We start from the raw sequence: 23,706 nt of genomic DNA, 5'->3' as shown, positions 1-23,706 counted from the left end.
TTTAGGATGCAATAATTAAGTCAGAGGTTAGCCAAAAGACGATTTAGTGAACCAAAGGGCCAAGGGCACTTAAAGGGCGGATGCGCTTGTGTGGTAGTGAATTATGTGGTAGCAGGCTCATCGCAGCGAACCAAGTGCGCAAACCATGGTTCACCACCCTATCTACTCTTACACTAGAATTATATTAATTTTACATTTCCCTACACCTAATCCCGAATCTTATCTCACAGAAAGCCCGAGTTGTTCGCAAATCAATCAAGCAAACAAATATCCAACTCACGTGCGAATCAACAATCCAACTTTTACACTTCACACTCCACAACTCCACAACTCCAACACCAACACACAAAACTCAACTACACAACTACCAACAGCCAACAACCAACATCACCAACCCAACCATAAAACTTAACAAAACTACCCGACAAATAAACCCCATCCAAAACCACCAACACACAAACCCCATCCAACAACATGCCCCTCATTAACCCCCCCCCTTCTCGCGCGCATAACACGCTTCCTGCACATCCACACCTACCCCTCGGACGAAGCCACAGAACGAATCCAAGCCAAAATGCAGCAAGATACGAAGAAGAGGCAGATGGAAGACGAGAGGAGGGCGGTGGATGTGGAAATGGAGAGGACGAATAGGGGTGAGGCTAGGGAGAATAGGAAGAAGAGGCCGGATAGGGGCGAGGCTAGGGGACGGTGGGGGGTTTGGGGATGTATTTGATGGATGGGAAGAAAAGAAGGGGGGGGAGGTGGGATATGATAGGGGGAGATACATCTTAAACCTGGTTATCTAATTTTTGTATGACTAGGCGGAAAAGGAAAGGAAATACCATAATCTGTTTTCCCACATCCTCCAATCCACACACTACACCAAAGTCTCCACTTACGCGCGTGCTGTGTCCTAAACCCGACCTGCCCTCCCACCTCCCACCTCCCCTCCCCTCAAACCCACACTCAAACCCAAAGTCCACTAACCGTCTCAACCCCCCTCTCAACAACAGCCTTAACCCTCGCCCTCAACGCATTATTCGCACACTCGACCTCCAGATCCTCCAACCAAACCTTGGCGACAAACCGATCAAACTTGATTTCCACCCCCGGAACCGGTATCCCCAAATGATGCAACCGCTTCAACTCTGCTCTGTCCTGTGCTGACAATTGGTCGTCTACGTCTGGCATGTCGTCGCCGTCGTTGGACAGGGGTAGGCCGGCGACGCTGCTGAGGAACTTTGTGTCGGAGGGGGGTGGTGAGGGAGCGGCTGCGGGCGTCCCGTTTGCGGTCGCGGTTGTGGTACTGTTGCGCGGCAGGGTGATGGGGCGGACGGCTTCTTCGCCGAATTGGGCTTCGAGGAAGAGGAAGAGGCGGGCAAGGCGAGTGGAAGGGTCGGGGGTGTGATGGGGGTGAGGGGTTTTGAAGCGGTGGGTTAGGTTGATGGAGTCGTCGTTGCTATTTTTGTCGTCGGTGTGGTGGCTGTGTGAGTGTTGTTTTGAGGATTCTGTTTGTTCGTTAATTTCATGTCTTTCTTTGGGAGGGGGTTATGTAGGCACGGAGTTCGGGGTACTTACGTCGTACGGCCGCAGGAGAAGATTCAACAGTAAACAAGACGGCGAGAACGGCATCTGCGATTCCATCGTTGATGACATTTCCCTCCCACTCGACTTCTACGCGGCCGCCGTTTTTCACCAAGACGCTGACGCAGTCCATGATTGTGAATTTGGTTTGTGTTCTGTTGACTTCTTCGTCGGCTTCTTCTTCCTTGTGGCCGTTTTCCGCGCCGTTCATCTTGCCGTTGACTGCGGCGTCGGTGAGACTGGACTCTTTGATGGCGCCGAATGTGCCCTCGAGCGCCCATCGTATCAGGTCGATGCCTGCGGCACTGAGGGTGAGATGTTGCCTGCAGAGAATGGTTGTTGTGGTCAAGCCAGCGTATTCTTTCAGATCTTCTGGCGCCATCAGACTGATCTTGAAGTCGTTCTGGATCAACACTCCGCTAATCAAATCTACCCTCTCACTTTCGTCTCCCTTGCCTCCCTTTTGGTCTATTTCACTGCCACCGGGAGTCAGGGAGCGTGGTAAAGGCGGTGCGATGGAGGCTAGTTTTCCCACTACCTTGGCGATCTTATCGGTCTTGAAGGGGATGCGGAGCTCTTCGCAGTTTGCAGGGGAGTAGATCTTTGTGGGAATGGCCTTTTGAGCGTTGAAAGAGAGAAGTTTGGATTTGAGACGCGTCATGTTACCTTTCTCACCATGAACAAGGATCTAGAAATGGCGTTAGTACAATCTTCCAGGCAAAGTAAAGGTAAAGGCAACTTACGACAACTGGTGCTGCTACCTCTTGCACAAACTCCATATTTTCCTTTCCGTCAACGTGAGCTGCAAAGCTGTATTCTTGGACTGTGCATCGACGGGGTATCATGGTTTGTTCGTTTTCTCGCTGACCTGGACGTCGTGCTGTGTTGCTGGCTCGCGTCATAATTGCAGGAATTTGATCTGGCTCGTGAACGATTTGCTTCGCCATTGTGCCTTCGACGGAATAACCGGTAATGATGACACCGTTCCTTGGATCGGGTGCCCATCTCTCAAGCAGCTCACGAGAAGTACCAGATTGCATCATACCAGGCGAAGCAAGCATGACACAACCTCCCAAGTCATCAAAACGTTCAAGACTCTTGAGTGACCTCACAAACTTAAAGTCCCAAGCTCCACGTCGTCCAGTGTCTCCTGCAGCCTCCGCTTCAGCCATCCGCTCAGCGAACAGACGCTTGATGTTGTCGTTCATGGCGGAGACGTAGGTTTGGTAGACTTGCATACACTTCCGGGCTAAGCTGGAGTTGTAGTAGATGGGTATCTTTTGGACCTCTGGATGCTTGCTCCAATATTCATCCAGGATAAGCAACAGCTCTTGAGCTCGGCCTAGAGCGAAAACTGGGAGAAGAGCTCGGCCACCGCGGTTGAGAACGTCGGTGATTGCCTTCATAAGCTGTGCTTCTCGCTCAACACGCGGCGTGTGCATTGAAATACCAAAGGTTGACTCGGTGATGAGCACATCAACCTTGACGCCAGCTGGTACAGAGGCCGATACCAAATGTCGGTCATCCTCTCGCGAGTAGTCTCCAGTGAACAATATCTTCAGACCTGCAATCTCCATCAGGAACATGGCTGCTCCTAATACGTGGCCTGCGGGATATGGTGTAATCCGGACACCAGCTACAGTGTGTGTAGTATAAAAGTCGATGGACTCAATCATCGGGTAGGTGTTGAGATGGTCGGCTTCAGTGTACATTTGTATCTTGGTCTCGGAATTGCTTGACATGTTGCCCACGCGGACAGAGTCTTGGATAAGCCACTTGTAGATGGCCTTGGTGGGATGTGTCATGAAGACGCGGCCCTTGAAGTTCGTCTTAGCAAGCACGTAGGGCAGAGAAGCGGCATGGTCGACGTGAAAACTAGCTATTGTTAGCACACTGGACGATTGCTCGAATACAAGGACAATCTAAAGAGACCAAAGTGGTAGATGGGTGCGTGGGAACCGAGGAATGGCACATCATCGAAGTCGAAGGGGAGGATGCAAATATAATTCCATTGATAGTGATATACAAGTCGCTGAAGTGCGAGTGCCCTTTGCGCGCTCATGTTCCGACTCCAGTGATGCGCCAAACCCCAACTACCATGACAAGCAGGACACGCGTATACATACTGTGATATTAGTAGCACATCTACAGTGCTGAGATCGAAGTCGTCGTAAAAGGGCATGGCGGACAAGCCTTCGTGCGCAGGATGCATACCGGCATCGAGCTGTCTCGTATTAGCATAGTTGGCGCATGAGATGCGGATCGTATGCGCACCATGACCGTCTTGCCCTTGTACTGGATGATGTGACATGAGCGGCCGACTTCGTTACCACCGCCAAGGCAAAGAAACATGAGCTCATCAGATGGATCTATGGGGTCGTCGTCCTCGGGCGCCATGGACGCTGCCTTCCTCTTTGCCGCCATAATTACGAGCTATATGGGTGACGCGTCGAGTGACTACGAGGACTGGTATAATGCAGATTAATTTCCTAGGAAACAGCTTCGCAGCACTAATCGACACCTTAATCTGCGGTGACGGAGGGTGGAAATAAATTGGCGGCAGCGTCGAGTGAGGGCGAAGTGATTGTCCAAAGGCCGTTACGGTTCGCCTTTGTCTCGCGCGTATGCCAAGGCTCGCGTTGGGGCCCGTGCATAGTCGTGCATTCTATACTGAACCTGGTCGCTCTTTCCACCGAGACATGCCAGACGACGCGCCTTCCGAATCACCACCGCGCCTGCCCGATCAACACGTAAAATCGCCATCGCCATCAGCCTGGACCTTTACTGCTCCCGTATGACACGCATATAGACGATTTCCGCCTGCGCAACTCCCCGTAGGGGACGGGCTGCCTACTATGGCCTACAACCAGAACCAGTACCCGCCGCATGGCCAGCAGCAGCCACCACCGCCAGTGCAGACTCAGAATCTTCACCACCACCAACAACAGCGCACCTTCTCACCGCAAAACTACCAGCACTCACCACCAGTCATATCTCCAACCATGGGAAGCGGCATCCCTCCGAACAAGCGGCAGCGACTGTCGCCCAACCCGCCATCGCCCGCGCCTTACCAATCCCCATTTGCGATTCCTAACGCGCCGACCTACCCTCCTTCACCATATACCACATCTCCCCAGACGCCCGGCTATAATTCCCTACCGACCTCACCTGCCGCTATGCACCCCCCGCCGTTCCACCAGCCGCAGCCTTACCAGCATCCCAATGCACCACAACCGGCGCCGCAGAGCTCTATGCCCCCACCCAAGCTCCCGTATAGCAAGACTGGAGACAGCTCCGAATTAGAAAAGGCGAATGCGCGCGACCTGGACGTTAACAACATCAGCGATGTACTTACTGGATCCGGAATTGATTTACGCGCCGAGGAGGACAACTTGCTGCACAACTACAGGAGCTTCAACTCGCAGGCCACAGGATCTACAGCGTCTGCGAATAACAGTTTTAACAATTGGGGTCAGCAATCTGGCCATGGCGCATACCAAGGAACGGGCGCGCTCAGTCAGGAGATGACGGAAGAGCAGCAACAGGCAGAGTTCATCAGGAAGCATGAACAAGCGGCTCGTATTCTGAACGAGTCGGCACAGCAACCTCTAAACGACCCTTTCTTGTCTGCAAGTGTGCTCAGACATAGGATTGCGAAGCGCGGGTACGACCACGGCATTTCCATCAATGTGGATGGCTTGTTCGATAAGATACCGGACAAGGGCCAGCAGGAGATTAAGCGCACCACTCGAGCCGGCTCAGACGGCGAGCAGATTATCGGATTGGAGGCAGCAAGCTTACTTAACCAGAATGCTCCGCTCGTGGAGATCCTTACCTTAATATCGCTAGCTGCTGAAGAGCGCGTGCGGACCGTTGTGGAGGACGCGTTTGCTCTATGTCAAGGCCGGCAGAACACTTCACATGGCCTCATCCCACCTCAACTGGTCGATATCGCAGTTGTAGAGCGGGATGCTCAAGAGAAGATGGCTCCGCCCGTCAACATCTTGAAGACACCGTGGGAAGCGCCCGACAGTGCTGTCAGCCCCACGACTACAGCAAGCAAGGGTCGGTCTGCCTTTGCTACCCTTCACATAACCGCTAACATGCCCAGGTCTCCCAAATGCAGCACGCCTACCAACACCCCCAAGCGAAGCGCCCCCCACACCACAAAGGACGTACCAGAACCCCAACCGCGTCGTCACAGCCCTCGTAAAGCGTGTAAACGACGACTACAAGTGGGAGCAAGAGCGCCTCCGCAAACGCACCCAACGCCAAGCAGGCGCATCAGCAACACCAGCAGATACCCCCGCCATACCGATACCCCTCCCCGAACCCGTAACCAAGAAAGCGCTCGCAGCAGCAAAAAAGCAAAGCCAATCCGACGTGGTCGTCTTCGGCAAAGCAAACGAAACCGCCAGCATGGCCCTCGGCGGCAAGAAGAAGAAATACTCCTGGATGACTGGCGGCGGCGGCGGAGGCGGAGGCGGAGGCGGCGCAGCATCAGGTGTAGCATCCGGTGCCTCAACTCCCCGTCCCACAGCCACAGCAGCACCCAGCGGCACCACTACTCCCACCGTGCAAGCCCCGGACAAGGCGCTCATGGGCCGCAAGCGCAAATTCGGCGAGGCCATTGAACGGACTGACACGGGCGCTGGTATCCAACTCCGCGACCTCATTCACGTGCTGGACAACGACGGCAGGGAAAAGAAGACTCTGCATGTTCTTTTGGCTAGAATGAAGAATACAGATAAAGATTCTAGACCAGATGCGTCCAGCAAGCAAAAGTCGCATTCTCCTGCTGTTGGGGTTCCGGGTCGTGTTTGATGATGGATGGATGGATGAGTTGGTCTGGGCTAAGGCTGGGTAGTTTACGGTCGTGATATCCACAACTCTAAACATTTTTTTGCATTTAAGAGCGTTGGCGTTGATCTCTTTCTCTTCAATCTTGTCCGCGAGGGTCATGGGATTACAGCGGATAAGAAGACAGGGAAGTGTGAGAGGATACTTGAGTGAAATATGAGTGGAACACTTGATCTATTTTAAGCTTTAGTGAGATCAGCAAAATATCCCAAGAGCTGGGGTAAAGAAGGGAAAAAATTTAACTTGAACTTTTTGTAAATCTTCAATCTTCGGAATTGAAAGGGAATATGAATATATGAGTGAATGTAGTGAAGCCGTGGGAAAGGGAGGAGAAGGGATGTGGGGAGGGAAAGGAGGGAGGGTTGAAGCAGGATAAAAAAACGTGGCGGATATAGATAGTTACATGCTGTATGTATAACTTGACTTAACTTGACTTTGCCATTGTTGAAGTATGTAAGTGAGGTGAAGTGGATGCACTAATAAGAAGATATTCAAATACTTTATTGCCGTTTTACTAAAGGAGGGGGAGTATGATGTTATCAAAACTACATCTTACTCTTACTCGTCAAGTCAAGAAAAGAAGGAAGAAAAGAAAAAAACCAGTCTCCGCCGCTACCAAATCTCCCATCTCCCCCCTTGATACGCTCTCTCTCTCTCTCTCTCTCTTCTTTATCCAAAGCGTGGGGTGGGGAGGTGGTAAAAATACCAGTAGTAGTATATATGTATGATTCCGTCTCTCTCTCTCTCTCTCTCGCAATCCATTCGCTCTAAGAAACCCTTAAGCCCGACCCTAAGCTTTGAGCTCTAAGCCTCAGGCCCCTCCCCTACCTAGAAACTTTTTTCCACGTGCGAAAAAAAATCGTTAGAAAGCAAACCCAACCCCATTATGCCCTCCCTCCCCTCAGTAAAAAAGGATATCATCGTGTAGCAACCACGACAAGAACAGTCATGTTGGTCCAAAAGCCCTTGGACAGACCCACATACAACACTTCTCTCCAAGCCGTCGTGTCGTGTCACGCACTTCTACCTAAATCTCGCCGTACAACGACCCATAACCTCACCCTGACACACCAACTCAGCATTAAACTCTGACCCATCAAGCGTGAGATAGATGTCAAAGTAAACACGATAAAACGTGCCCTGCGGCGTATCCATGCGTTCAAAGTCCTTTTCGAGATTTTTGCGCGACAGGTCCGATGTTAGTGTTACGACTTCCTTGATACCTGCGCATTCATATTAGCACACACCACAACTCAAAAAAAAGGAGTAGATGAACTTACGAGGATCCTTCGTATACTCGGGACAAACATCATCATCACACGCATAAAGAATATCCTCATACATGAGCGTAGCACCGGGGGCAACCTGTCTAAAAAATGATACTTTAACCGGTTCGCCAATCTTGACGCGCTGGCCCTTTTGCACAAATATCTGGCGTGTGTATTTGCAGCGGTCTTTGCCGTCGAGCGAGGGGACGCGGTATTGTTCTGGGTGGTGGCCCTCTTTAAAGGGCTGCAGTGTGGCCATGAGGTAATGTCTGCGTGCCACACGGTGCGTGACGATGCGCTCCGTGATGCCTGCTGTGACTGCGCCTTTGACAATGGCCGCGACTGAGTCCATGGGTCGGACGACTTTGGATTGGAATTGTGGGGGCACGTGGAGTTTGATTTGTTGGAAGAGGTATTCTGAGGCGCCGAATCCGCCGACGACTAGGACGTTCTGTGTTTGGTTAGCATTAACATTCGAGCTCTACTTGATCGATATAGAGGTGCTTACCTGTAATGCCCTGTTTTGTGCTTGAATGGCTATGATTTGATTCCTGACTAGCTCCAAGATGCGGTTCACCACGGGCTCGAAACACTGTAGAATCTCCTCGTTGGTAAATGTCATGTAGCCTTCTTCGATTCCCGCCTCGGGAAACTCAGCCTCGATGCCAACGTCGACAGCCCACTTTTGCCCGTTGTTACGGAAGTCGGCCTTTATCCGGTTCTCAAAGTCCATGATGCACTTTGCGTAGACCTTGCCGGCCGTCTTTGAGCCGTCAGGAAGTTTCATCTTTCTGATCTTGGCTCGGAGAATGTTGCTAAAGTTGCGGTTGAGCGCGGTAGATCCGCATGAGTCACCGGATCCTGCTGTGCACTCTGCGACGGAAAAGGGCTGTTCCTCTTCGACTTCGTAGGCGATTAGATCGACGGTACCACCACCGCAGTCGACGATGAGCACGGCGTCGTGTATCTTGAGGTTCAGAAGACCAGTCTTTGAACAAAACATGGCGGCAGCCTCGGGCTCGGTAATGAGTGTCAGCCTGTTGTCGTTTTCGTCGCGGAGGAATCCAGCTTGGATGGCAGCGGCACGTGTTGCAGCCTTGCCAGCATCGTTCCAGATGGCGGGTACTGTCAGGTAGTATCTGATGTTGCGCTCCTCGCGGTTGAAGACCTCACCCAGCGTCTTTTGCAGCTGGTTGCGCATCGCCTGCCGCAGGTGGAAGAGGTAGTCGGCGGCCACATCGATCTCAGACTTGCCCGGAGGTAGCGGTGGGAGGTTGATGGGGTCTATGTATGTGTTTCCGGACAGCATCAGTTGCAACTTAAACCACTCGACCTTTTGCACACCCGGCTTGGGGTAGCCGGTCGGAGCCAGGGCATCAGCAATGTCAGGTCCCCATCCTACAACCTTTTGGTACTGGTCGTAGTAGAGCACCGTGGGGATCTGGGAGGGGGATTAGCCACAACACGCGGACACACGCGGGCGCAACACGCGATTACGCACCTTTTGCTTGGTTTGGTTGCCGGCGCCGGGCCACTCGGTGATGATGTCCTCCTTGGCCTCGGTGTTGGTAGCAAAGGCGAATGCGACACCGGAAAAGGTGGTGCCCTGTTTGTCGCGATTAGCTGATGCGCGTCCACGCAACCTGGGGCTAACTCACAAAGTCGATGCCGACGATGAGCTGGGCCTTTGAGCGACCCTCTCCCGCTACCTCTGCCATGTTCGAGGGCCGGTTGTAAGCCGCAGGCGGCCCATGAGCAGGAGCGCCCGGCGGCGGAGCCCCATAACCCCCGCCGTAGCCGCCCGCGCCTGGAGGGCCCTGGGGAGGATAGCCAGGCGGACCAGGCTGAGGCGGGTACCCCATGGGCGGTTGCTGGGCGGGATAGCCTGGCGCAGCCGTGTTAATGGGCGGTAGCGGACTGGCAGGGCGGCCGTGTTGTTGCGGCGGCGCACCCAGCGTACCCGGCGGAGCGTACGTGTACGAGGGCGGGCGACCCAGGGGATTCTGTTGGTTGTTCATGGGGAGCGACGAGGAGCTCGAGTTTGAGGCCTGGGGCGACAGCGACGTGGGCCGTTGGTGACCAGTTGGTGTGTTTGAATTGGCAGCAGGCTGGGGCGAGGGGTTGTGTGAACTCTTTCTCTTCGAACCCACTAGGTTCTTAAAACGGGCGTTCATGGAAGTCATCAGACTGAGAGGGAGGTCGGGCTGAGAGATTGGGGTGGGGTGCAATCAAGGATATCTGCGAGAGCTGCTGCGGCTGACAATGGAGCTGGGCACTGTCCAAACGGCCCAAGGCTGTGTGAAGGGAAGCCCCGCCAACTGGGCTGCGGCGCAGTGCCTGACGACCAACTATCAAGGATGAATTGTCTCCGTCGTATTCGGCACCAGGCGACGCGGACGCGGACGCGGACGCGGACGCAGACGCAGACGCGGACGCAAACGCAGACGAAGCTGTCTATAGCTGCTGACCCGGGCGCTTGCTGAGGACTTTGTTGCGGCGGGGTGAGAGAGTAGGGTACAAGACTGTCCACAATAGCGGGTCCTCGGCCGGTCAGCATCCTGGAGAGACGCCACAAACTAATTGAATCGCTCAGAATCAGCCACGTCCTACAAGACCAGACCAGACGCCAAATGAGCCAGGTGCCAGGTGTGAGTAGCCATGTTGTGTTCGCTCACTCAGCCTCGACCACCACAAGAGAACCCGCTCTCTTTTTCCTTAAACAAACTCATCGTCACCTCACATGCTTACACGAGACGGACCTGACATTGCATCAGTTTGACGCTTTACACCTCAACAGTGACATTTCTTTGTTGCATGCCAAAGCGGTACTACCATCCCCTACTAATCTCCACACCAGGGTCCAATCCATAAGGCTGGCCTATCTAATCATGCGCCATGAATGCAACCCAGAACAGAAAAACACGCCGTATATCCAACGCCCCAAAAAAGGTCGCCAACAATGCTCGCTGATACCATGCTAATAACTCCATCTTGATCAATCTTTCTTTCTTTCTTACTGTCTCTCAAACAATTCTGACCTTCCCTCTCAAACTATCCCACTCCCAAGCGCAAGCCACCCCAACACACCAGACGCAACCAACAACATCATAGCCACCACAAACATAGCCACCACCTTCTCCACATTATGCCGGATATCATCCGCACCCATGTAATCCGCACCAGCCTGACTCTCCTCATCGGAATCATGCTGCGGACCCGGTAGATACAGCGTCAGCGTATCGCGGTACGACTGCCTAACCGCAATCGCATACGACGGCGGCGCTTCAGCCGGATACGACGCGTCTATGAGCGGCCATGAAGTCTCGGTCGAGTGCGAATAGGTATGCGTATATAGGAGGTTCGCCAGGGGTACATCGCCCGCTGCTGGCGTGGGAGGCGGCGAGTCGCTGTAGGGTTGGTATCGCGGGGGTTCTCGGGACGGCTGGAGGTATTCTGGTATGTGAGTGCGTGGTGGAGGGGCAGAAGATGTTGTGGGTGTGGGTGCATGTGCAGTTGGGTCATCGCGGTAGGGCTCCTCGTCTGTGTAGGGGACTATGTGCGGTATTGAGGGTAGCGGCTTGATGGTCGTGGACGAGGTGGAGGAGCTGGGTGATGATGTGTCGCGTTCGCGTTGGGATGTGCTTTGCGTGTCTTCCGGGTAATCGCTATACAACTCTTGCTGTGTGTTCTGGGAAGTGTTAGTTTGTGTTCTTCGAGATGACTGCGGTTTTCGTCTGCCTACCTCCATGATGAGAGCGAGTTATGTGATCCAAACACCAACCAAACGAATGTCGACCTATTCCTCTCACGTCCAAACAGCTGCAATAAAGTTACGCGAACGTGACCGACAAACGAACGAAGACGAAAGTGAATAGATATTCTGCCCCAAAAACGAGTGGAAATGTCAATGGAAGACAGAACAGCAGTAAGCAAGCAAGCAACAACAAGAGTAGGTCGAGAAGAGAGGAGAACAAGTCGAAGAGAAGCCACACAAATCACTAATACTTCCCAAACGGTTAACCCGCTGGCTCCAAAAAAAAGAGTAAGAGAGTGATGCAACAAGTCTCGCCCAAAAGCACCAGGTACAGCCGGCTCTCTCCGTAGCACTTGCGCCGGCCCCCATCGGAAGCAAGTCCATCCCCCCAAAATAGGGACTGGGGTTAATAGCTCCCATGCAAAAGGCGTTTGCGCGTGGTTAGAACTCAAAAGGGTCCATGCTGGTTTCGCGCGTGGGCTGTGGCTGACGTGTGTCGTGTGGGACTGCGAGCGGCATGGATGAGTGTGGTTTAGCGTTAGTTAGGGCGACGACGGGCAGCACGGTATTTGTGTGGTTCGAGGTATGCGTGCTTGACGTAGGCGGAACCATAAGATTTTCATGGCTTAACTTTTATACATGACTACTCTGGGATGTTAGGCGCCGTTGCTGGCTGTGTAGGTACCAACGTGGTAGGTACAAGACAGACGCGAACGCGAACCCCCTCATTTCATCCCTCATCATCCCCCATCCCCCATCACCCGCACACGCACGCACCGCACCGCCACACATTTCACATTTCCGAAACCTCGTCAGCACTAACAAGACAAAGCTCCTCGTCCCTTTATCCATTTCATCTCCCCTCCCCCTTTATCAAACGCTTGTGTCAGCACGCGTCTGAAACACCGTACGGAGCTCGTAACACATTTTGACGGACAACGTACGGTGAGTGTATTGCAATTGCCGACTTGATACCTGTACTTGATACCTGTAGGTATGCAGAGTAACCAGGGCAAGCTTGCTTCACACTGTAGTTTTTGTTCTGGTTATTCCCGAGACGCGTGCGTTGTGATATCTTACTCGATAGAAAGGGTCCATGTATACGGTGTCGTTGTGCTGTGCAAACTGTGCTATGCTAGTAATATGTACCATACATACATAGTTACGCGCCGGCTTCTCTTCTCGGGAGCTGCAGACGCCCGAGTAAGTCCCGCGCCTCATTACTCCACCCTGCGCACTTACCACGGCAGCTCATCTTTCTCGCATGCACCTTGGACGATTGTCTAAATGGAGAAGAATTGAGAAAAAGAAAGAGATGGAATGGAAACGTTGGTCGCGTGTCATGTTGTTAGCGACCGGGGTGTTGTAACGTTGAAGCGCGGGACTAGTTAGATGGGTGGTAGGTAGGTGGCGCTGTGGGAAAAGAAAGGAAAGGAAGGATTTTTAATTTGGGCATGTGGATGGGATAAGTTAAGGTAAGAGAGGGGGGTGGGTTTGTGAAGATGTGGGATTTGTGTTAAAGATGGGTTTTGTGATTGTGAATGTGTATTGGAGGGGATGGAGATAGGGAGAACAAACTCAGAAAAAAGTGAATAATATGAACAACAACAACAACAACAGCGGTAACACCAACAAACTCAGCAAAACGCCGACCCAGTAACCCGCTGATAAAAATCTAGAAAAAGCTGACTATGCCTGCACCCGTCATCTCGGCTGATCTGTAAACCATACTCTTCACGAAGAGCGTCCACTGTCGGTAGTAGCAATGACCCTTCCGCCTCCGCCTCTCCATCCGCACCCTCTACACCAATTGTTGGAGTGGGTGAACCGTACGCATAGGGAAGAAGTTGAGGATTGACTGAGGTTGTATTGTACAAGCTATGGAAAGTTTATGTAGGTGAGTGACCATAAACAGCGCTAGTCTCAGATAGGCATCGTCCCATCACCAAACCGTGACACCAATCTGCGCCTCTGGTACCACATACGCCTCCCACGCCAGATGCCGCGCTCGTCACTCCGCAGACCCGTGCCGAAACTCCATGTGCCGTCCGCCAACGACAGGGTCTAGGCGGAGGTCGTCCATGAATTCAGGTACTGCTCGAGCTACTGGCATGTAGATTGGACGGAGTGGTCCGATCTGTGGAGTAGGAGGATGGGGACGTGGCTGGTAGATGTCGGTTGAGACTCCGCTGCTGGCATTTACCACCTGGGGCGCTCGCATCCTGTCGACGTAGTGTGGTGCGAAGGGGTTGATGGGTAGATCCTCGTAGGCGGGTGGTTGCTGGACGTCTTACTCTTCGGTCGAGATCCCGCTGAAGTCATCGAATAGAGATTGTTCGACGGGCTCATCAACAGGGAGCTGCACTTGATCTACAGCGCTCATCGAGGAAGAAGAAGAGCAGAGCGAACCGCCACGAACCACAGGCGAACCCCCTTCAGAGGAACAGAGCCCACCGCCACGCAGCACAGGCATACCCATGTCTGTGATGGCCGTGAACGACGAACCTCGACTTGGTTCGTGGCTGGCTCCATTGGCAGTACTCTGCCCCTCGTTGCGGACGGAAGAACCTACCGAGAAGCGTGAGTCTAGGGAGAAACGACGCTCTGATGCAATCACCTCAGGGACACCATCGGACAGGGAGAAACGATCAGCCGCTGGCACTACCTCCTCGGGCGAAACCTCATCTAGAGAGAAACGTCTGCTGGCTGGAACTGCTGCTGGGATATCTGGGGATACGTCGACGGGAACCTCAATGTTGGGGCTTGTGCGTGTGTGTTGGCCAGGAGATAGAGCCGAAGCAGACAACGGCGAATAGCTCATCAAACGCTGCTCCTCCCATCCAGCAAGATCCCGAGAACCTCGTTGATCATCCCGTCCTTGGAGTACGGGATCCGTGACCAACGTCAGCTGGGGCCGTTCGACTACCAGCTCAGCCAGATAGTACTCATCGGCCTCGCCACCGGGGTAGTGGCCGAGGATCCAGTGGTCCCCACCAGAAACCAGAGATTCCTGGCGAGTCGGACGGCGCACGGCATTGGAACGCTGAAGACGGCAGGGTGCCGGCTTGGGTTCTCGGGGTTGCTCAGTGAGACGACGGACCGCATTGGAACGGTGGAGGTGACGAACTGCCGCTGGGAGTGGTCGCTGGATGACCGAATCGGTAGGTTCAGACGGAACGAAAGCCTGGGGTTGAACGGGTTGAGCTGGCGCAGCTTGTGTAGTTTGACGAATCGCCTTCCCACGCGAAAGAGTGAAGAAAGATGATATCCACGCACCCGCCGAAATAGGGGCGCAAGTGCGATTCTTCTCCTTCTTCCCCAGTCCGCGCACTGGCGACATGGCCATCATATCGCGAACACGCTGAGGCTGCTCTATCTGCCCACGACGAACATCTCCTATCGCTCGGATCCGCAGATGGTTAACATAAGGATCAAAGCCCCCAACCGTCAACGGGTCCACGACCTCCGCATCCATCTCTTCACGAAAACGAGACACTCCAACCGGAACAATCTGCGGCGCAGCACGAGGGTAAACGTGCTCGTACTGTGTAGGCTCAACGGCCAAATCGTTGTTGGTATCTTGTTGAGAGTGTGACATCTTCACAGTGTCCAGAACTTCAAGTTGAGACGTTTTAAAAGTTCGTCAAGTTGTGGATGTGCGATTAAATCTGCCCTCTCAGGAAGAAACCCAAAAACCCCTCTTATATCCACCCGAACACTCGCAGCAGCGTGCGTGAACATGGTAGTGAATCCGTTGTGTGACGAGACATGGTTGGCCAAAATCCGTAAACTATTCGGGAACAAGGTTGAACGGCGACAATGTGAAAACATAGTGGGTGAAAGTAGTCGGGTGGGTAAGTGGGTATGTGTTACAACGTTTACGTGATTTATATAGTTGGCGCATAGTACTGCTGACTGACACTGTGTGGAAACGGGGGAAATTATTGGTGTGGGCAAGACACTGGCGATGTGGTAGACATGGTTGGGGAGTTTAGTGAGATTTGTGTCTGAGACAAGAGGGATGTGCGGTGGAAATGTGGTACCGATTTTGGTTCCGTGGTACTGTTGATGCGATGTCGGTGGGGGGAATCACCGCATCCAAGGGATGTGGAAGTTATATCGACGCGGCGAATTTGTGATCAAAGAGTAGCGCTAGCGTGCTAAGGTAGCGTTCGGTGATATGATGTGCTAGGCTTTGTGATCAAACGTCAGTGGTAGCTTCCAGTCTCGTAGGATGCGGAGTGATGAATGAAGCTACGCATGGTAACTTCTAGCCTTATGCGATTTGGAGTGACTATGAAGTCTCCTGTGTTAAGAGAAGCGACGGACAGGAAGGCAGGGTAAGTGTTGCCTTTGAACGTTTATGTCGCTCTTGCTCAAGCATCGCACTCTCAGCACTTGCCTACGTAGATATATAACACGCAAGCCTGTGCCAAACTTTTCTACTCTAACATCGCATTTTTCCAGCAAACCCAGTTATCATCATCCAGGTGAGACTAAGCCTCGTCGCCGTTGTCGTTGTGGTTTTTTTCTGAGCTGAAAATGCAGGTCCAGAAGTCGCATATCAGCGTACATTGCTTTCTCCGAAGTCCACGTCGTCACTTTCAAGGCTCACCGGCACTCTCACGAATACCAAGTCAGCCGTCGTCAGTCAGCATACAAAGGACACGTTCACCAGTCTACCCGTCGTCCACTCAGACAACACAATCAAGCGGTCGAAAAGATGAGGTGCAAGGTTCCGGGCACCATTGACAAAACCTACGTGAGATACCCTTGTTGCTGGCTACTCAACAAGTACTAAATCACGCTAGGTGGACACACTTCTCTCACACAAACGCAAGAGGACCGACGAAGACGAGTCGGAATTGTTACGACTACGAAACGACAGGGTGAACTTACTTGTTCAGTACCAGACGCTTAATAAAGAGAATGCAAAACTCGAGCAAAAAATCAAAGAACACGAGGAAACTATCGACAAAACAGCTACCGCTCTCACGATATATGCAGAGGCGATGGAAGCTTGCAAGCCCATCATCTTGGACGCAATGGAGAGCAAGTTCCTTGCTGAGATGAGGGGTAGCAACGCCGACGATGAAGCTCGCATGGCCAAAGCAAAGGAGAAGGCGGAAGCCGAGTACAAAACAAAGTTCGAAGTGAGCGAGATCACTGTGCACGCGCCGGTATTTGTCAGGAATAGAGGCATGGATGATTGATGTAGGATGGGTGCAGTGCGATGACATGGGTTTTGGGGCGTAGAAGGGTAACTTCTAGCATCACTCGTCGAAAACATTCGAATGAGTCAATACTATTTGTTTGCATGACAAATTCATGCCCTCTCGTTCCATCTGCGTAGATCATCCTCAGTCTTACATGAACGATGTGACTTTGCGGCCGTATGAAATCCCAAGACCTTAATTTCCCCGCAAGTCTGGTCATGCCATCCAACTGCCGCATACCGAGAAGACGCCGCATCGCTCTCAGCCACTACGGGTTCTGGGCAGTGCTGTGGCAGTGTTTGGCAGTCATGCTGGGCAGTGCGGATCCGATCTGCGGTCGTACTGTAAGCATCAGCGGGAGGGCCCGCAATCTGGGCAAGTATAGTAACACGGCATGTCGTCATACAAGAGTTAGGAGGGGTAGGCAGAACAACAAATTTGTTCTGGGATGGCGAAGAAGCAACGATTGAACATTGTGAAAGCGGGACTGGAAAGCGGAAGACGATGGACACGTGGTGAATGTAGTGGGATGGGGGCACTTAAATCCCGGGATCACGGACAAAGGCATTGAAAAAAGGTGACGAAGGAAAGAAGCCAGTTCACGATCAAAATGTTCAAAATATTCGGCGCGATATTGACTGCAGACTGTATTAAGGAAGAATGATATGTGGTCACAGCGCTTCGTTAAGATGCTGACTAACAAGGGTGGCGTAGTTGGCCGAAGCGGCTGGGCAGGGGGATCGGCTCCCGAAGGTGACGTTTGATCCCGGCAAGAAAGATGTCGCGCTTGCCGTCATTGCACCGTCGACAGATACAATTGCGACCATCGCTCCGCCCGCCAAAAAGCCATCAAAATCAAGATGTGTCGGACCGGGATGAGGGATACCCATGGCTTTGTCTGCTTTCGGCAGCGCGCGGATACGCTGACACTGCCACACAGCGGGCCTGCGGGATGACCAGGTACCGTCACAACATGACATGTCAACATTGCGGCTACATTCACAGGCCTCGAATATTCTTACCCCCATAACATCATGGCTACAACTTCTACCACGCTGCACAGTCACCAGACGCGCCGCCAAAACGCCCTTGCCGACATCCATTTCGCTTCAATTGCCGAGGGGGACCTGACGCCATCAGAGGATGAGAGCCCGGAAGAAAGAGCCATAGAGCTGGAGACGGCACAGTCAGCGATTGGCATTAGCATAGGAAGGCAGCAGACTCGTCTAACATCCCCAAAGACGCCGGCTGCTGAGAAGGCGGCCGCACTGGACGAAACCGAAGATGGGGCTTTCTTCGATAGCTGGCAAGAAACGACTGATGCGGCACTGGAACCCAAGACAACACCGCGCACAGAGACTGGCAAACCAAGCCAACAACGTGAATCGGAACCAGCACCCATGCAAACGGCCAGTAATGACCAGCGTGAAAGACAATCCGATCCCCGCGCGCGCCTGCCCTCGCCCTGGCGAGCAGGACCGAAGACGTTCCAGAAGGAGAAACCGGGCGACCACCGCTCTGTGCTCAAGGAGACGCTACAGGGACGACGTCGGGCATCTTCAGGCGGCGCCATGGGGGATGCCGTACGCAAATACTTGCCCTTTCACCTACCGTCCTCTATTACGAAGTCCTACAAAGACCTGCATTTCTCGCTTCCGAGTCTATCAGCATTATCACTCGATAGCGAACGAGGATGGCCTGCCCCGCGCACTTTTGATAGACGGAGACGCGACACTATTGCTAGCAGCAGACCACCTAACAGCATGCCACAACATAGTACTCAGGATTCCACCCCAGAAGAGCCTCGAAGCGCATCGAGAAGCCCTTCACAGACGCCACGACAGCCGAACACGGCTCCACTACCCCAGCGTGAGTTTAGCGATGATAGCACCTCCACCATCGGCCCGTCGCCTTCGGGACCCAGCGAACGACCGACCCCCAGACTACGCAGATCAAACTCGGAGGGCTCTTTGCTGGTATACCGTACAAAATCCTTCGCATCGTCCCTCGGGGATGACACACGTTTCGAGAGTGTACAGGAACAGGTCAACAGTAGACTGAAGGCAATCAGAGACAGCTGGCAAGACGCAAACTTCAAGCTGCCAAGCCCTTCGTTTCCTAATTTCAATTTGGGCTCTAGTACCGAGTTGTTCAAGAGTCGTAATGGGAGCACCGCATCGAAGACGCGCGAACCCGACCAGACGACGGTTCCTCGATCGAATTCGCGCAGCAATTTGCCTGCCACAGAGGCCCGCCGCAACTCGGTCCGAAAGAAACGCCCGTTGCCGCGACATGGAGATACGGACACTGAACCGCATCCTTTCTTCATACAAGCCCTACAAGAGCTTGAGGGAGACGTCGTTGTGCTGGGGGGCTACCGTGGATCTGTGTTGCGGTCTGCGGAACCGCCACATCGCCAACTATGGGTGCCAATCAAGGTTGGACTGAATCTACGCAAGGTAGATTTAGAAGTGCCTTTGGATCCAGATGCAGATGAGCGAATGGAGGAGAGTATCATTCCGAGTGGTATGCTCACTCACATTGGCCCTGTTGATATTGCCAAACGACTATTGAAGCGTCTTAATGGGTGCGACAACGCTAAAGACGGAAAGCTTAGAGTCCACAACTATGGTTATGACTGGCGACTTTCTCCACACTTTCTTAGTCGTCGTATGATTCAATTCTTAGAGTCACTGCCATGCAATCAGCCTGGCGTTCCTCCTGAGAAACGAGGTGCTATAGTAATCGCACACTCGTTGGGCGGTTTGATCACACGTCATGCCATCAACCAGCGACCAGATTTAGTAGCGGGAGTCGTGTATGCGGGTGTACCTCAAAGATGTGTCAATATCCTCGGTCCATTCCACAAAGGCGACGACGTCATGTTCTCTTCACGAGTACTCACTGCACAAGTTAACTTCACCATCCGGACCTCGTTTGCCCTCTTACCTCTCGACGGAAAGTGCTTCATCAACAAGCACACGAAAGAAGAGTACCCCATCGACTTCTTCGACGTAAACACCTGGAAAGAACACCGCCTATCACCCTGCATAGCAGCACCCCTGCCCCGACCCGAACCACCCAAAGACAGCAACTTCAGCGTCACGGGCCTAATGAACGCCGTCTCCCAAGCCCTCCCCACCTTCCCCCAACGCAAAAGCAGCACCGCAAAAGAAACCGCCGACATGGCCCGCAACGCCGCAAACAACGTCACAGAAAGCAGCGCCGAACAAGCCGGCATGGGCCCCCAAATGGGCCACGAGCACCACACCACCAACACGCCCACGCCCACATCCAAAGAGCCCAACCCCGTCACAAACATCACAATCCCCTACCCCGCAGCCGTCGCATACCTCACCCGCATCCTCGCCGAAGTAAAACAATTCAAACAAGAACTCGCCCACAATCCGCACCACACAGCCTCCAACGCATACCCGCCCATCGCCCTCATATACGGTAAATCAACCCCGACAGTCTACGGCGCCAAAGTCGAAAGCAAAGAGCTTATCAAACGCGCGGATTGCTATGATGAACTTGCTTTTGCGAGCGGGGATGGCGTGGTGCTTGCGAGGGCCGCCATGGTACCCGAGGGGTATAGTGTTGTTAGGGGGGGCGTGGTGTCGAGTGATCGCGGGCATGTTACGTTGTTGGGGGATTTGGAGGCGGTGGGGAGGTGTTTGCGTGCTGTTGTGCAGGCGAGGAGGAGTGGGGTTGGGTTGGGGGGGAATGGGCGGTAGGGGTGTGGATGATGGATGGTTTGTTTTAGTGAGTGGGTTTTGGGGTGGGGATTGGATTAGGTTGATGGCGCGAGATGAATTGGTTATGAAGTTTTCAGACAAGCGTTTTGTGATTTCGTGATGACAATGTGGGGTTGTGGCGTTTTTGACTATTCGGTAGATGATAGACGGTTAGACATGGACGGAATGTAATGAGATGATTTCCCTATAAGTACCGTGTCATAAATTTTAGTCTCATGATTTATGAGTCCTTGCCACATACTAGTTCGCTCTTCTCATCCCGTCTTACCCTTTCTCCCTCTCCCTCTCCCTCTCCCACGACAAACAAAGCCGAATAATCAGATAGGTCACCGGAGTAATCGGTGTCAGCCATGTAATTGACACTGCTATTTAGTTATAGTTATATCTAATATCTTCTGTTTCATCACATCTAACATGATCCATGGGCGAGCGGCGCACACGGGCGAGCGGCGCACCCCACCAACTTTTGCAACTTTAAAGCGATGCATCTCAACAACGCGATAATATTATTGCTAGATATTGATACAGTAGATTACTCTATATTAATAGTATCAGTCTTGCATGTGCGCGAGTTGTGCCCAGTCTCCTTGCACCTAGTGCAGCGCCTTTGAGCCCGCTGGCTGAGGCCTGATCGCGCTCCTCCTTGACGCTCTTCATGAGCAATCTGCTGGTCAGCCTCATTTTGAGCCAGTATATCCTCTCCAGCTCCCTTTGTGAGTACTCCATGCTTCTGTATACGCCTTTTAGAGCGCCGCCTACGCTCTGAGGCTGCGCTATTGGCCTTCTCAAGACTAGAGATCCGATCGCGCATCAGCTCAGCAGAGAGCATCATCACCTCGGCGCCCTTCTTTAGCTGGTCAATCGCCATAATAATTGAAGCTGGTGATGAGCTCTTGTGCTGGCGCACGCGCTCACGTATTAGGCTTGACTGAGCCTCAAGCTCACGCGCGTTGCTCGGCGTTTGAGCTACCCAGGGAGCCTCTGGCAGAGCTGCTGGAGGAGTAGGTGTACGCAGTTGTACATCTACCTTTGATAGAACAGCCTCTGGTTGTAGAGGAACAAGGCCTGCGCCGCGGAAGGCTGAGCAGATATTGGCTGGCGTGAACGCTTGATCAAATGCTGCCTTGAACGCTGGCAGAAACTCTAGCTTGGTGATGTGGTTGATGTGGTTGCGCATAAGGCTCTCCACCTCACGGCTGTACGCGCGCTTCAATGGCGAGAAGCAGCCAACATCAAGTGGCTGGAGTAGGTGAGATGAGTGAGGAGGCATACAGAGCGTATGGATATTGTTCTCCTTGCAGAGCTCCTGGAACTCTAGAGATTGGTGGCTCTTATGGCCATCAATAATAAGCAGGCGACGCGCGCCTACACTACGAGCCTGCGTGTGAGCGTTGAAGTGCTTTAGCCACTCAACTCCAAGCTCATTATTCGTCCAGCCATTATCGCTGACTGCGATCGCCCAGTCGCGTGGGATCTCAGCTTCCTTATACCAGGCTGATAGGTGGTACTGGCCAGCGAAGATGAGGAACGGTGGGACTGACCAGCCAGCAGCGCTGATAGCAGCGATCAGCGTTACCCACTCGCGATTGCCTGGCTGAATACTCTTCGGCCTGCCTCTCCTCTCTGCTCCTGTTATAACTAGCTGCGTTGTAATCTTGCCCATCATAAAGCCAGCTTCATCAAAGTTGTAGACGTCCTCATCGCAGATACCTAGCTCAGCCTTTGTCTCTTCTACAAGCTTAAACCACCTCTTTATTAATGTTGCATCCTCACAAAGAGCTCTCTGCCTATCGTACGCTTGGTTGAAACACGTCCGAAGACTGTCTGTACGCTTAACAAAGGTAGATGGCCAGTTGACTCCAACCTGCTCTCCACCACGCGCAGCCAGCAGCTTATCAGCCATATCACGTACAGCTGTGTAGGTAGGCGCAAATCCACGCAGATCTAGCTGAAGTATATAGCTAATAATCACCTCCTCTTCTCTCTGGGTAAGCTTCCTTGAGTTGGGCGGGCAATCGCGTCGGGCAGGTATACCAGCGCGTCGGCGGCGGAGCGTTGTTTCGGCTACGTTGTAGACTACTGCAGCAGTACGGGTACCTTGGATCTGGTGCGCATTAATAGATGAGATAGCAAGCTGAATATCTGCTTCATTTGATAGTAATTGAGTAGCGCTGCGTTGAGCCATTGTAGATTAAGATCAGTAAGGTGAGTAAAGTTGGTGGGGTGCGCCGCTCGCCCGTGTGCGCCGCTCGCCCATGGATCATGTTATGATAAGATTAATTGATCTTCACATTCACTATCACTATTGTCCATTCTTGACAGCTGTGATGTTGGCTTGTGGTTTGGGGACTGTGCTATTTTTGTTGGGTTTTATGGTGGTGAGATGGAGATATAGGGGGTCGTGGGTGATACGTGGTTGTTAGATGATTGAGAGGGTGGGGTAGGGTAGGAAAGGGTTGTTGGGTAGGCAGGGGATAGGAAGCGAAAGGTAGGAGGGGGTAGGTTAGGCGTGTTATATTGCTGTTAGTTATTAGGTGTGGATTTAAAAGGGGTAGGAGGGTGTAAGGGTGAGATTAGACTCCGCAACAATCAATTCAATCCGGTCACTCTCCTAGACCCACTTACCTATCTAGGTAGGGCTTAAACTCCTATAGGTAACTACTAGGCTTAAAGCGGTAATCAATCAATCCAATCTGAACCTTCTAGGACCCACTTAATTGATTGTTGCGGACTGTGGGTGAGATAATGACAGGTAGTGTGGTATCCGAGGTGTGCAATATGATCAGTGCTAATATAAACAATAAATCATTAATACACCGAATTAGTCATCAAGAAGTGCATAGTCTTAGCAGTATCGTAGTAAACACGCAACTTTACTGCTGACATAACTTAAGTGAGTAGCATTTGTAGTCTCTTTATACTCAAAGATGGCGATTGAGATACAGCATAGAGTACTTGGTAGATTGAATACTGTCCTACGTAGTTTTGACGCGTGAAAGACGCGTCGAGAGCAGAGTTGCCAACAAGCAAGTCAAGTTGCTCATCAAACCTGGACGCTAACCGCTAGGAGTAGGAGTTATACCTAACAAAGTAACTACTAGGCTACAATAGGTAATCAAGCAAGTCAAGTTGGACCTTCTGAGCCCCACTTACTTGCTTGTTGGCAACTCTGGTCGAGAGAGAAAGGAAACGTGTGTCACGGGGTGGTGATAGGGGGGTCGGTGGCGAACTGAGTAATTGGAGATACCGGTGGTTTTACGGCACTA

The 23,706-nt window shown here is 52.5% G+C and overlaps 9 protein-coding genes across 9 annotated transcripts; 3 read left to right on the top strand and 6 right to left on the bottom strand.

The window, feature by feature from the left end:
* Window positions 1-966: 966 nt before the first annotated feature.
* On the bottom strand, window positions 967-1,191 carry PtrM4_074970 (uncharacterized protein; the record flags this gene model as incomplete). Its single annotated transcript, XM_066106168.1, has 1 exon — window positions 967-1,191. One exon carries the CDS (start codon window positions 1,189-1,191, stop codon window positions 967-969), a length of 225 nt encoding a protein of 74 aa, XP_065963106.1.
* A 334-nt stretch (window positions 1,192-1,525) lies between these two features.
* PtrM4_074960 (YSH1, exonuclease beta-lactamase fold involved in RNA processing) lies at window positions 1,526-4,008 on the bottom strand (the record flags this gene model as incomplete). Its single annotated transcript, XM_001940468.2, has 4 exons — window positions 1,526-2,272; window positions 2,328-3,459; window positions 3,711-3,808; window positions 3,859-4,008. 4 exons carry the CDS (start codon window positions 4,006-4,008, stop codon window positions 1,526-1,528), a joined length of 2,127 nt encoding a protein of 708 aa, XP_001940503.2.
* Window positions 4,009-4,586: 578 nt separating this feature from the next.
* On the top strand, window positions 4,587-6,408 carry PtrM4_074950 (DUF605 multi-domain protein; the record flags this gene model as incomplete). The annotated part of the gene is made up of 3 exons (XM_066106167.1): window positions 4,587-5,649; window positions 5,696-5,919; window positions 6,196-6,408. The coding sequence occupies 3 exons, from the start codon at window positions 4,587-4,589 to the stop codon at window positions 6,406-6,408; spliced, it is 1,500 nt and encodes a 499-aa protein (XP_065963105.1).
* A 1,059-nt stretch (window positions 6,409-7,467) lies between these two features.
* Window positions 7,468-9,886, bottom strand: PtrM4_074940 (DUF1421 multi-domain protein; the record flags this gene model as incomplete). Its single annotated transcript, XM_066106166.1, has 5 exons — window positions 7,468-7,667; window positions 7,725-8,163; window positions 8,221-9,153; window positions 9,214-9,318; window positions 9,371-9,886. 5 exons carry the CDS (start codon window positions 9,884-9,886, stop codon window positions 7,468-7,470), a joined length of 2,193 nt encoding a protein of 730 aa, XP_065963104.1.
* Window positions 9,887-10,758: 872 nt separating this feature from the next.
* Window positions 10,759-11,460, bottom strand: PtrM4_074930 (DUF1509 multi-domain protein; the record flags this gene model as incomplete). Its single annotated transcript, XM_001940465.1, has 2 exons — window positions 10,759-11,400; window positions 11,455-11,460. The coding sequence occupies 2 exons, from the start codon at window positions 11,458-11,460 to the stop codon at window positions 10,759-10,761; spliced, it is 648 nt and encodes a 215-aa protein (XP_001940500.1).
* Window positions 11,461-13,756: 2,296 nt separating this feature from the next.
* Window positions 13,757-15,064, bottom strand: PtrM4_074920 (uncharacterized protein; the record flags this gene model as incomplete). The annotated part of the gene is made up of 1 exon (XM_001940464.2): window positions 13,757-15,064. The coding sequence occupies one exon, from the start codon at window positions 15,062-15,064 to the stop codon at window positions 13,757-13,759; it is 1,308 nt and encodes a 435-aa protein (XP_001940499.2).
* Window positions 15,065-16,189: 1,125 nt separating this feature from the next.
* On the top strand, window positions 16,190-16,679 carry PtrM4_074910 (Filament domain containing protein; the record flags this gene model as incomplete). The annotated part of the gene is made up of 2 exons (XM_001940463.1): window positions 16,190-16,228; window positions 16,278-16,679. The coding sequence occupies 2 exons, from the start codon at window positions 16,190-16,192 to the stop codon at window positions 16,677-16,679; spliced, it is 441 nt and encodes a 146-aa protein (XP_001940498.1).
* Window positions 16,680-17,716: 1,037 nt separating this feature from the next.
* Window positions 17,717-20,419, top strand: PtrM4_074900 (Periplasmic protein TonB; the record flags this gene model as incomplete). The annotated part of the gene is made up of 1 exon (XM_001940462.1): window positions 17,717-20,419. The coding sequence occupies one exon, from the start codon at window positions 17,717-17,719 to the stop codon at window positions 20,417-20,419; it is 2,703 nt and encodes a 900-aa protein (XP_001940497.1).
* Window positions 20,420-20,972: 553 nt separating this feature from the next.
* On the bottom strand, window positions 20,973-22,343 carry PtrM4_074890 (uncharacterized protein; the record flags this gene model as incomplete). Its single annotated transcript, XM_066106165.1, has 1 exon — window positions 20,973-22,343. The coding sequence occupies one exon, from the start codon at window positions 22,341-22,343 to the stop codon at window positions 20,973-20,975; it is 1,371 nt and encodes a 456-aa protein (XP_065963103.1).
* Window positions 22,344-23,706: the final 1,363 nt, after the last annotated feature.

Source organism: Pyrenophora tritici-repentis, chromosome 3 (genome assembly GCF_003171515.1).
Source record: "Pyrenophora tritici-repentis strain M4 chromosome 3, whole genome shotgun sequence".
Classification (NCBI taxonomy): domain Eukaryota; kingdom Fungi; phylum Ascomycota; class Dothideomycetes; order Pleosporales; family Pleosporaceae; genus Pyrenophora; species Pyrenophora tritici-repentis.
The sequence above is the reverse complement of the archived record's forward strand: the minus strand, read 5'-3'. Positions and strand labels throughout refer to the sequence as shown.